This window comes from Montipora foliosa, chromosome 6 (genome assembly GCF_036669935.1).
Source record: "Montipora foliosa isolate CH-2021 chromosome 6, ASM3666993v2, whole genome shotgun sequence".
Lineage (NCBI taxonomy): Eukaryota > Metazoa > Cnidaria > Anthozoa > Scleractinia > Acroporidae > Montipora > Montipora foliosa.
The window spans coordinates 72,719,945-72,731,151 of NC_090874.1; the positions used below are offsets into that span (position 1 = coordinate 72,719,945).

The 11,207-nt window shown below is 40.0% G+C and overlaps 3 protein-coding genes across 3 annotated transcripts in view; all 3 read left to right on the forward strand.

Annotated features, from left to right (window-relative positions):
• The first annotated feature begins 7,844 nt into the window (after positions 1 to 7,844).
• On the forward strand, positions 7,845 to 9,173 carry LOC138006015 (uncharacterized). Its single transcript, XM_068852173.1, has one exon. It carries the CDS (start codon positions 7,845 to 7,847, stop codon positions 9,171 to 9,173), a length of 1,329 nt encoding a protein of 442 aa, XP_068708274.1.
• A 3-nt stretch (positions 9,174 to 9,176) lies between these two features.
• On the forward strand, positions 9,177 to 10,694 carry LOC138006016 (uncharacterized). The gene has a single exon (XM_068852174.1). The coding sequence runs from the start codon at positions 9,177 to 9,179 to the stop codon at positions 10,692 to 10,694; it is 1,518 nt and encodes a 505-aa protein (XP_068708275.1).
• A 235-nt stretch (positions 10,695 to 10,929) lies between these two features.
• The window catches only part of LOC138006017 (uncharacterized), a 1,682-nt gene continuing 1,404 nt past the window's right edge, over positions 10,930 to 11,207 (forward strand). The window contains exon 1 of the mRNA XM_068852175.1: positions 10,930 to 11,207. This exon is cut by the window's right edge and continues 76 nt beyond it. Within this exon, the coding sequence (XP_068708276.1) occupies positions 10,930 to 11,207 (278 nt within the window).

Genomic DNA, 11,207 nt, shown 5'->3' on the forward strand with positions numbered 1-11,207 from the left:
TGCAGCGTTTTTCCTGATCTTTCTATTTTTAGAAATAACTTTTTTGAATTTGCCGCGCTAATTAATTAAAGGTGTCCCCTAAGTGGTCCACATGAAGGGGGATCCAAGATGGCGGCCGAATGCGAGAAACAAGATTCGAAGTTCTCTTATCCTCATTATTGACGTTTACCATGACAACGAATGACGCGAAAGTGGTTCTAAAAATAGATAGGTCAGGAAAAACGCCACTTCATAGAAACAAAGTGGGAGATGGAGGCTCCTACCGATGGGCTTCTGACTGAATTGTCTTCATTAGGATGAGGACCTGGCTGGGGTACTTGATGATAATTGTTCAGTAGATTAAATCTGCCCCTTCTGGGTTTATGATTGCTATGTCCCCTGCCTCACCTGAAGGGTCTGTTATTCACTCTCTTGCAAAGGAGGGATATCATCACCATCTAAGAAGGCATCGCGCGCAAACCTAGCGGGGCCAGGTTTTGATATTGAAGGATTTCATCTGGATCAAATGCGTTTAACTGCCCTTGAAGCACTGCTGCTGGGGTGGGACTACCATCTGCCCAATCAGATACTTCTAATTGAGGTGTTGATGATGGCCTGGATGTTGCTTCCGAGGAGGCATTACTGGAATCATCTGAGGTACCTTTTCCTATTCCGGAGAATTATTATTCCCCATGTCTGATGCCACGCGATCCATCTCTTGTTCCTGAGTTACCATTTTAAGGTATATGTTAAAAGTTTGAATTCCAATGGAAACTTGCCCCATTCTCACCTTGACGTGTAATATACGTTCCCAAATGTACAACATGAACATATCCATTACAAGTGTGCTAATTTGCTGTAATGCATCCGTTATCGACATTGTGAGAGTTAATATGTATCATCAGGAAAGATTTCCTCCCTGTGAAAAAGCCGGCCAGGTTTGTGTCTCGCGCATTTTGACGATATAGTAGTTGTTTTTACGGTTGGGTCGGAAGTCAGTTGTAGAACGAGTTGGGTGTCGCTTTTAGTGGCTCGTCGATTGAGTGCGATTGAGTGCGATGTTTACAAGTTAGTTACAGGTTAGGTATATCTTTTAGTGGCTCGGCGGTGCCTCAGTGGCGTTCCAACGCAATGTTACGGTTATCTCTTACTTATTCATCTGTAAATCGGAAACACTGCAGTACACCAGTTTGAAGCGTTTCATTCGTAACTTTACTTCCATTAAACTCCTTATTGAAGTGATTCATTTAAAATTTTGTTAGCGTGACACCGTTCTTTCCTCAAAACATATGTTATACATTGTATGACTTATGAAATCTATAACAATAAAATCAATTTAATTGGCCACGTTATCTTCAATTTGACTCGCAAGTGACGAGCCGTATACCGCGTTGCCACGTCGTGATATTCCGATCAGACTTCAATCAAATTCTATACTGAATAGCTCGTAGCCACTTCAATCATAATAATTAAATCAAACATTTAAAGAAAGCGACACAACGTTTAAATTTACAAGAAATGTTTCGGATACTATGTAAAACTGAAAAAATTTGTGAGCAGCCCCGTCTAAGTCTTCTTTCGAAACACTGATGTTACTAGACAGTCAACAGTCACCCCGATTTTCTAGTAACATCAGTATTTCGCAAGAAAACTTACACGGGGCTGCTCACTATTTTTTCTCAGTTTTACACCCTTTTATTACAAAATTGGTCTCATTCGTACGTTAGTGGACAGGGCCTTCAAAATCAACGACATTTGGATCGGCTTTCACACCCACATCCAACAATTAACATCTACTCTTATGAAAAACTGTTCCCCATGTAACATTATGCAAAGATTAGTTAATCAATACCTTTATAAGGTTCACAACACCTCAGTTGATGCATCCCGACGGGACCATTCTAAGGGAACGACCAAACGGTTTTTCAGATTACCTTATATTGGCCCCTTTTCCCTTAAAGCGCAACGTAAAATCAGGATTGGGGGGGGGGGGGGGGGGTTTTAGTGTGTGAATCCCAAAAAAATTTTAGCCTATATTTTTACCAGAATATATACTTTTTGCCAAAATAAGGGGGGCCTTAGGGCCCCTCGGGCCCCTTCCCTAGATCCGCCACTGTAAGGATTTAGACATTAGGTTAGCCTTCACTTCGTATAAGTTAAGTAACATGTTTAGTGTGGAAGACTCGATCCCCAAAGCGCTCCATTCCCAGGTGGTTTTTCAAATTTACATGTGCAAGATGTCATACCTGTGATGTCGGTGAAACCACCAGACATTTTGGTACCAGGATTCGTAAGCACTCACTCTCGGATCGCAATTCCCATATCTATAAACATCTTCAGGGTTCTGAGTCGTGTAAGAATCTGTTCTCTTTCAATTGTTTTTTCCATCTTAGACTCGGCTTTTACTAATCTCCCACTTAAGATCAAAGAAGCCCTCAATATCGGATGGGAACGACCCACGGCATTGAATAAACAAGTCAAACATGTTAATTTAACACTCTTACTTTAATTACTATTTGACTGTTTGTATTCAACATTTTCCACAGATTTTTATTCTCCCACTCCGTTGTATCCCTTAAGTATTATGTAACTTTTTTCACTGATTTGTAACTATTATTCTACAATTTGTAATTTGCACCCACTTGTTACCTACTTTATATAAAGTCACTCAGTTGTAAGCATTCTTCAATTGAAGATGGATATTGAGTATCCGAAACATGTCTTGTAAATTTAAACTTTGTGTCGTTTTTTTTTTACGTTTGATTTCAGTCTTACTGCTATGAAAATTTGGCAATCATAACAATGCCGTGAGACTTGAATTAATTTCTCTCCGCCTACCGCATAGCCACTTCATAAAATTCCTTTCAAACGCGTCCGATGTTGCTGGGTAATATTCTACAGTTACTTTTGAGGCCCTATAATTATTCTATGGTTTAGCCACCAGTTATTTATGGTGATTTTGCCTTTGAATCGTGCCCGCAGAACAACAGGAAAGAGACGATGTTGGTCTTCTTCGTAGTCTTCGTCTTCATTGTGTGGGCTCATGGCTCGTTGGCATATTAAAGGTTGAACAATTCCAACATCTTTTATTTCGATTAAAGAACTTTAATCCACGGATTTTCGTTTGACTCGGAATCTGTTAAGGACATAACTTCCTCGCTGCCAGACATTTTTCCGCTGAAATTCAACTATACTTCGATCGAGCGCGGTGTGAGAAGTAAACAGGCATTTTCTACGTCACAAGCGTCCTTCCGAGCAAAAATTATTTCCCAGTCCACGAGATACAGGTTTATGAATTTTTGGGTTTTAAAAAGGGCAAAAAAATTACTTCAGTTGACTTTTTTCAAATTTCTTTTGTCATTTTGCAATCACGGCACAACAAGGTTCAAAAACGCGCAAAAAAATTTTCACCTCGTAAGCACTCTAAGGAAACGTAACCAACCAATCATTTGTTAAGAGATGCAGTCCTTTTTTCGCTGGTGAAACCAGCGATTTGACGCCTCCCGCACCAAATCACACCCCTATTTTTGTATTTTGACCAGCAATCTATAGAGAAAAATAAAGACTGATTCCATTGTAGCTGGAGTTACAGATTCACATTTGTCCCTGTTGTTCACAACCTTATCATTTATTCACGTTTCTGCCAGCCACCAAGCACTCTTTTTTCGACCACTTGAATGAACGCCAAACCATTTTAAAAATCGTGAAAACGTTTTCTTTTATTGTTATTATCACTGTCATTGCCATCGTCGTTGTTATTGTCGTCACATCATCATCACTGTTAATGTTATAACTATAAGACGATTCCAGTCGCTCTTTGGTTTGTTTAATGCATACTAGGAAGGACCAGAGCTCCCGACGGAATGGGAAGCTCAAGTCGAAACTAACCTATTTCATTTGCACGTTTCGAGAAACGGAGTAAGTGTTAAACGAAGTTCATTAAATCAGGCCGAGGGAGCCAAATGTAACACTGCCTCTCTGATATCTTATACAGTGATACACTGTACAACATTTGTTGATCTTCAAATGTTGCAGCTGTTTTTAAACAAATGTTGAACAGTGTGTCATGCTATGTTGAATGTTGAAATCTGCCATTCAACACGTTGAACGTTGTTGAACGATGTTGAACGAAAATAGAGATCAGCTCTATTCCGTTCAACACGTCTGTGCAACATGGTTCAACATTTGTTGAGCAACAAATGTTGCAGGATGTTGAGCCGTGTGTCATCGGCTTAAGAAAATAAATACCTGTAAATTTTAGGAATTACCTTTACACACCTTTCCAAATTTCTCGGATTTTTTCAGTCGGGAAAAGCAAACTTTCCGACGATGGATTCGACAATGGAAACGGTCTGATGAGCAGGTGATTACCTTTCGATGACTTCGGGGATAAATTTTATTGTGAATACTTACGAAGCGCATAGTAAAAAGAATGCAGTGAATCGAATGGGCACAGAGAAATGTGCCTTAATTTATAGATAAGATTATATTCAGTAAAGGGAAAAAGCAAGTTTAATAAGAGAACACTGGCGTTCCAAAAACTACAAAAGATAAAATTGATTCCTTAAAACAGAGCACAGCTTTCAACTGACTAATTAACTTCATTAACAGTCATTTATCAGCCACATCTTCTAGCCCCTTCAATTATTAAAGGGTGAAAAATTGGTACCTGGTTCGACACGAATCTTAAGTGGCGATTCAATTGCACTTCACACATTTATTTAGTAAACCATTGCAGTCAGCATTTTTCATTATATGTTACCTTAAACACTTTTAAAATTCCTATGGGACTTAAAGGATTAATTTCGTATACTTGGATGGTGGATTTTCACGGTTTTCTGAACGTCATCACTGGTGAGTGTGTACATAGGCCTACTCGATGAGGTAGAAAACGTACGTAATTCAATTATAGGTTTATTTGGCGAGGGACAAAGCGAAAAAGAGATTTTTCGCGATAAGTCTTGAAAACACTGTTGCATACTTTGTATTCAAGGTTCTGCTTAAACATCCAAAAAGGGCGACGGTATCGCAATGGAACTTTCATTTTCCACGCTTAACGTCACCAAGTTCCCAAAAGAACAACAATAAAAGACTAGAAATCTGCAAACGTAGTACGAAAACAGCTGGCTGACCTCAGTCGGAAGATCAACGCAGATATTAGCCCAGTTTATACAAGTAAAAAGATCAAGGATGAAATTAAGGTCAGGGGAAGACAAACCGCCACTTGTGAGTCAACTATGCGTGGTGTATTCTTTCAGTGTGGCCTGTGCGATGCAGGCTATGTCGGCTACACGTGCCGACACCTACACCAACGAATTGAAGAACATAAAGGATCGGCAATCGGAAATCATCACAGAGAGCAGCACGACGTGGAGCCAGAAGACATCACACGGAGTTTTCAAATCTTAAGAAAGTGTCAGAACAAATTTGACTGCCTTATTTTTGAAATGTTTTTTATCAAAGAACTGAAACCAACGCTAAACAAACAGTGCGATTCAATTCGCGCCAAACTATTTGTTTAGAACAATTCTTGCTACGATTATTTTATTCTTTTATTCTTTTCCATTGTATACATTTTTAACACTTTTGTACATATTGTATCACACTTTAGCGTTCGCCACATTTTTATCGTTTTTTAACTTGTTTCAACTTATTTATGCTAATTTGGTTAACTATTCAGATGAGGACGTATCTTAGGGTCACAGCCCTCGAATGATATTGAGAGATGTCTATCTACACTGATCTTGCAGAGAATACTTTTTTATTAGACGGATTTGGTCTGAAGGATCTTTGTAATGGTAGATATGTAATGAAATCTTTGCTTTAACGTCCATCATGGGGATTAGGGAGTTTAAGCAAACACGATGTCGACGGCAGCGAGAACGTCATCTGAAAACTGGATGTAGCTTGAAAGTCGAAACCTTCAACCATCTTAAAAACGAGCTCATACGGTTATAATGTCTATGTGATGCCCTGCTCAAAAAATTTGTAGAGCTCAGCCTTGTTAATAGGATTTTCTACTTGTATTCCACAATTTGTTTCATCGGTTTTCATAATGGAGTTTTATTTACTAGATGACCTTGGTATTGAAGATCATTTTCAAGAGTGTTGAAGTTTCGAGTTGATCGGCGCATAATCCGATTACATATATATATATAACAGACTGCAATTAATTCCAGACGTGATCCTTTCTGGAAAAATGGTTGGCGTAATGCCCTGGTATTGCCTAATCTTCAAATAAAGTGTTTGTTTTGGATCGTTGGTGGAAACACTCGTGAAAGACCAGGGCCCGGTTGTTCAAAAGCCGATTAACGTTAATCCTAGATTGAGAATCAACCAAGGAGTGTATTTCTCTACTCCCAAATATTGTTCAACGCTGATATTCGGGAAAACATGCTTTACATTAGAAGAAGTCAATCTTGAAAAACAAAAATAAGCAAAAGAAACTTTCACCAAAGAGTAATGTTGAAAACATGAAACAAAAGTTTACGCTAATCCTGGATTAAGTTAATCGGCTTTCGAACAACCGGGCCCAGAACTGGAGATATCGTCCATAGAAACTTCTCTACGATTGAAATGATGGGTCAACGACAGCCTCGCTTTTGTGTCAGCGCGGTCACTAAATCAAGATGGCGCCTAGAACTGTAAATGGTCTATGCTGTGTTTTCGGGTTTAGGGGCATGGCGTATTGCCAAGGGAAATGCAATAGTAAGGTTAGTTCAGAATCAGTTGTCATTTTATTAAATGCCCTTGCGGCTTTAGTCTGAATAAATGGAAAATAATGACCTTTCTCGACTTCTCTTGTCTTTAAGCTACTCGCGGGAAAGTTTATCTATGTTTCTATGTTTATCTATAAGTTTATTTATGTTTCTTTGTCATTTTCAGCGACATTTTTCGACAAAAGACCCCCTACACTTCCCGTACTCTTTTCACGTCTCGTTTTCAAACCCTACACTTCATTTAGCGCCAATATCTTCCATACGTTAATTATTACCGGTACCGAGTCTATGAATTGTAGTTGCTTGGATCATCCTCTTCCCATGCTTATGGTAGGGAGGGGGAGGGGGAGGGGGGGGGGGTTTTGGAGGGTAAGATCGGACCCGTTGTCCTTCCCCCTGGATGCAAACGAGCAGTCGGGGAGAAGGAGCAAATTTATTTCCTCTGATTGCAGACTTTTTGATACATTTTAGAAGACTAAAATTATTGTAAAGTGTATGGAGCTTTTACACCCCATGCTGCCTACTGACGATGAGACAATTAAACAACATGATTTATGCTGACACCAACACGACAGATAAATGCGTTGAGCTGTGCGATTGCCGGCTTATACCTGTCATCAATTTGTAATAAGACGGCCCTCATTTTCCACGAGAACAATAAGTTTGATATTGTGAAAAAAAGGATTCAACAAAACAGCTTTTGAAAGAGCCGTGACATCGTAACTTCCAATTTCAAGCCTGAACCTACTGGTATATGCACACAGTGTTAAAAATAGATTTGACATAAATAAGCATGCATTACGTGTGGCGGGAAGAAAGTCACGTGTAAAAAGAAGGACTTATTCTGAGTTTTGATCGATCGTCGGATCGCTTCGAGTGTCAAGTTGAGTATTGAGTTTTAGATTTCAACCGTGCTTAAGGCCTGAAACGGTCGAGTGAAGTGGTAATTCCTATGAAAAATTGTAAAGAGATCATTCACCGGGAAATGAATTAAATATACCATAAAGATTCATTACATGGTCCTTTCGAGTCGGAGGAAATACAAGAAGGAGTAGAACAACAATGCTGTTGCCGTCATCGAAGGATTTTTTGAATTGGAAAAAGGCGAAGTCTACTCAAAAAGGGTGTTTATGGACATAAAGCGTCATGAATATCGACAAGAACGGGAAAATACGAGATGCACACAGGACCTTTGTGTACAAAACAGTGGGGAATGTGGAGAAAATTTTGACAGAACACGTGGGAGATTTAACGTCGTTCAGGGAAAAGTTAACGGCTCTGAAAGCCTTGTTGACCGAAAAATTGGAAACGACCAAAAAGCTGGATGAAACAATATTAGAGCTCACCAAACCAAAGGAACTGGAGAAAGAAATAGAAGACTCTGGTGAGTTTTGTGAGCACGTTTACAGTATTTTAGCGAAAATCAATTTGAGTTTGGAGAAAGGGAAACATGGCGAACACACACAGGCTCATGCGACAAATCAGGAAAATAGTAGTACCAGAAATACCGAAAGCGCAAAAGTGAAACTACCTAAACTCGAACTCAAATCCTTTTCGGGAAATTATCAAGAATGGCAGGGTTTCTGGGACAGATTTCAATCTGCTGTCGATGGAAATACTGGCATCTCGGCCATTCAAAAATTCACCTATCTGAAGAGTTGTGTAACAATCAATGCTGAATCCGCAATCGCTGGACTGCCTCTGACCGCAGACAATTATAAAGTAGCCACTGACATTCTTAAGGACCGATTTGGTAAACCGCAGTTGCTGATATCAAATTATATGGATGCCTTATTGAAACTTCCATCTGTCAATTCAGTGCATGAAACAAAGAGATTACGTGAATTGTTTGACAAGATTGAAATCAACATTCGAGGTTTGAATGCGTTAGGAGTTGAATCACGGTCATTTGGGAATTTATTGGTCCCAGTCGTGACGGAAAAAATCCCCTCAGAGTTACGATTGGTTGTAAGCCGTAAGTTTGGCAGTGAGGAATCATGGAATCTTGATGCCTTGTTGAGTGCACTGAAAACTGAGTTGGAAGCCAGGGAAAGATGTACTGCAATGAAAACAAGTAGTGCAAATGCCAATACACCCAGGTTTGAACAGTACAGAGCAAGAAGCAAACAGCCCCATTCTGCCTCTGCCCTTTATACAGGCAGTGAGGAATTTACTCAACAATGTGTTTTTTGCAAGAAGAATCACAAATCCATTAACTGCATGACCATCACTGAACCGAAAGCTAGGAGAACAATACTGAGACGAAATGGCAAGTGTTTTGTGTGCCTGAAGGGTGGCCATATCTCCACAAATTGTCCGTCAAAGGCAAAATGCTTTAACTGTGAAGGTAGACACCATGTAACCATTTGTGAAAGAATAAGGAACATTCCAACATCCAGGAATGTAGTTAGTGACGAGGCAACACCACATGGATCTGGATCATCTCAAGATAGGAGCAGAGAAGCTGGAACTTAAGCAATGCACGTTAGCAACAATGCCAACTCTGTGTTGTTACAGGTAGCCCAAGCCTTTGTTTGCAGACCTGATAACCAACAACTTGGATTGAATGCCCATGTGATATTTGATTCCTGTAGCCAGAGATCATACATAACCAGTAAGGCGTGTGAACAATTGAACCTACCAGCCATTGGTAAGGAGGCACTTTTGATCAAAGCATTTGGAGATAACTCAGCCTCTGTGAAGGAATGTGATGTTGTGCAATTGTGTGTCAGAACATTGGATGAAATGAATGTGAATATCACCTCATATATTGTACCAGTAATTTGCAGCCCAGTGTCCAATCAACGGTCTCGAACCACGTTGGAATGCTACCCCTACTTGCAGGGTCTACAACTTGCATGTGATACAAGTGATTCTGTCAGTGTTGATGTGCTGATAGGATCAGATTATTACTGGTCGTTCTTTACTGGGAACATCATTAAAGGAGATCCCTATGGACCAGTAGCCCTTGAAACCAATTTAGGTTGGGTTTTATCAGGACCAACTATGTGCTCAACATTGACAAGGTCATGCACTGTGAATCTGAGTTCCACGCATGTGTTAAAGATAGAGTCCACAGAGATAAGTGGTACGAAGGATGATCTGCAGAAATTTTGGGACTTAGAAACTTTGGGCATTAAGGAACATGAAACTTCAGTCTATGACAAGTTTTCAAATGACATCACATTTACTGGAAAGAGATACCAGGTCAAGTTACCATTCAAGGATAATCACCCCATGTTACTAGACAATTATACAGTGGCATTGCGTAGACTGACAACAACAATCAAGAAGCTCAAGAACCAACCAGAAATTCTGAATCAGTATGATGGTGTGATTAGAGAGCAACTGCACAGTGGTGTGGTTGAAATGGTACCACAAGATCAAATATCACCGCCTGGAGATGTCCACTATCTTCCACACAGGACAGTAGTGAGACTTGACAGAGATACAACTAAGGTGAGAGTTGTATACGATGCCTCATCTAAAGTGTTTGGGCCTAGTTTAAATGACTGTCTGCACATTGGACCTTCTCTTAATCCCTTGTTATTTGACATTTTGCTGAGGTTCAGAGTCCATGAAGTTTCCCTAACTGCAGACATTGAGAAGGCGTTTTTGAACATTGAGATTGATCCTGAACACAGGGACTTTGTGAGATTTTTATGGGTTGAAGATCCGAATAAGGAAAGTCCAGAAGTCATGATACTACGTTTTGCACGTGTGGTATTTGGTGTAAACTCAAGTCCTTTCATTGTAAATGCCACAATCAGACACCATTTGAACACATGTTTGCCAGTGGACAGTGCACTTGCAAGAGAGCTGTTGAAGTCTTTATATGTTGATGACTATGTGTCTGGAAATGGTGACGTGGATAGTGCGTTCAAATTGGCTAAGAAGATAAAGCTCTGTCTTAAGTCAGGAGGCTTCAATATGAGAAAGTGGAACAAGATGAAGCTTTCAGTGATGACTTTGAAAAGAGCAATGGACCTAGAGTAGAACAAGAAGACGAAAGCTTCTCTAAATCAGTTTTTTAAGCAAAGTACAGAGAAGGAGCAAAAGGTTTTGGGAATGCTTTGGAACCCGACCCAAGATGAACTGATTTATGATCTGACATTAGGAAACATTGGGATATGTAGATGCCCAACCAGCAACAAGAAGATTGATTCTCAGTACAGCTACAAGGTTTTTTGACCCCTTGGGGTTGATAGCTCCGGTCATTCTTCCATTCAAGATGATGTTTCAGAAACTTTGCAAGGCTGGAAAAGACTGGGACGAGTTGGTCGATGCTGAACTCAATCACCAGTGGCTGGCGGCTCTATCGGATTTGAGACAGGCTGGAAGAGTGAGCTTTAAGAGATGTTATGCTAAGGGATTGAATGGAGACAAGGTCAATTCAGTCCAACTTCACTGTTTTGCTGACGCATCGGAAAAGGCTTATGGAGCTGTGGTCTACATGAGAGTAGAATATGCGAGGGTGGAATGTCAGATAGTATCTTCGAAGACAAGAGT

Bases quoted from the DNA above. Each gene is read 5' to 3' on its own strand.
- LOC138006015 (XM_068852173.1), top strand. From the start codon at position 7,845: ATGAATATCGACAAGAACGGGAAAATACGAGATGCACACAGGACCTTT.
- LOC138006016 (XM_068852174.1), top strand. From the start codon at position 9,177: ATGCACGTTAGCAACAATGCCAACTCTGTGTTGTTACAGGTAGCCCAA.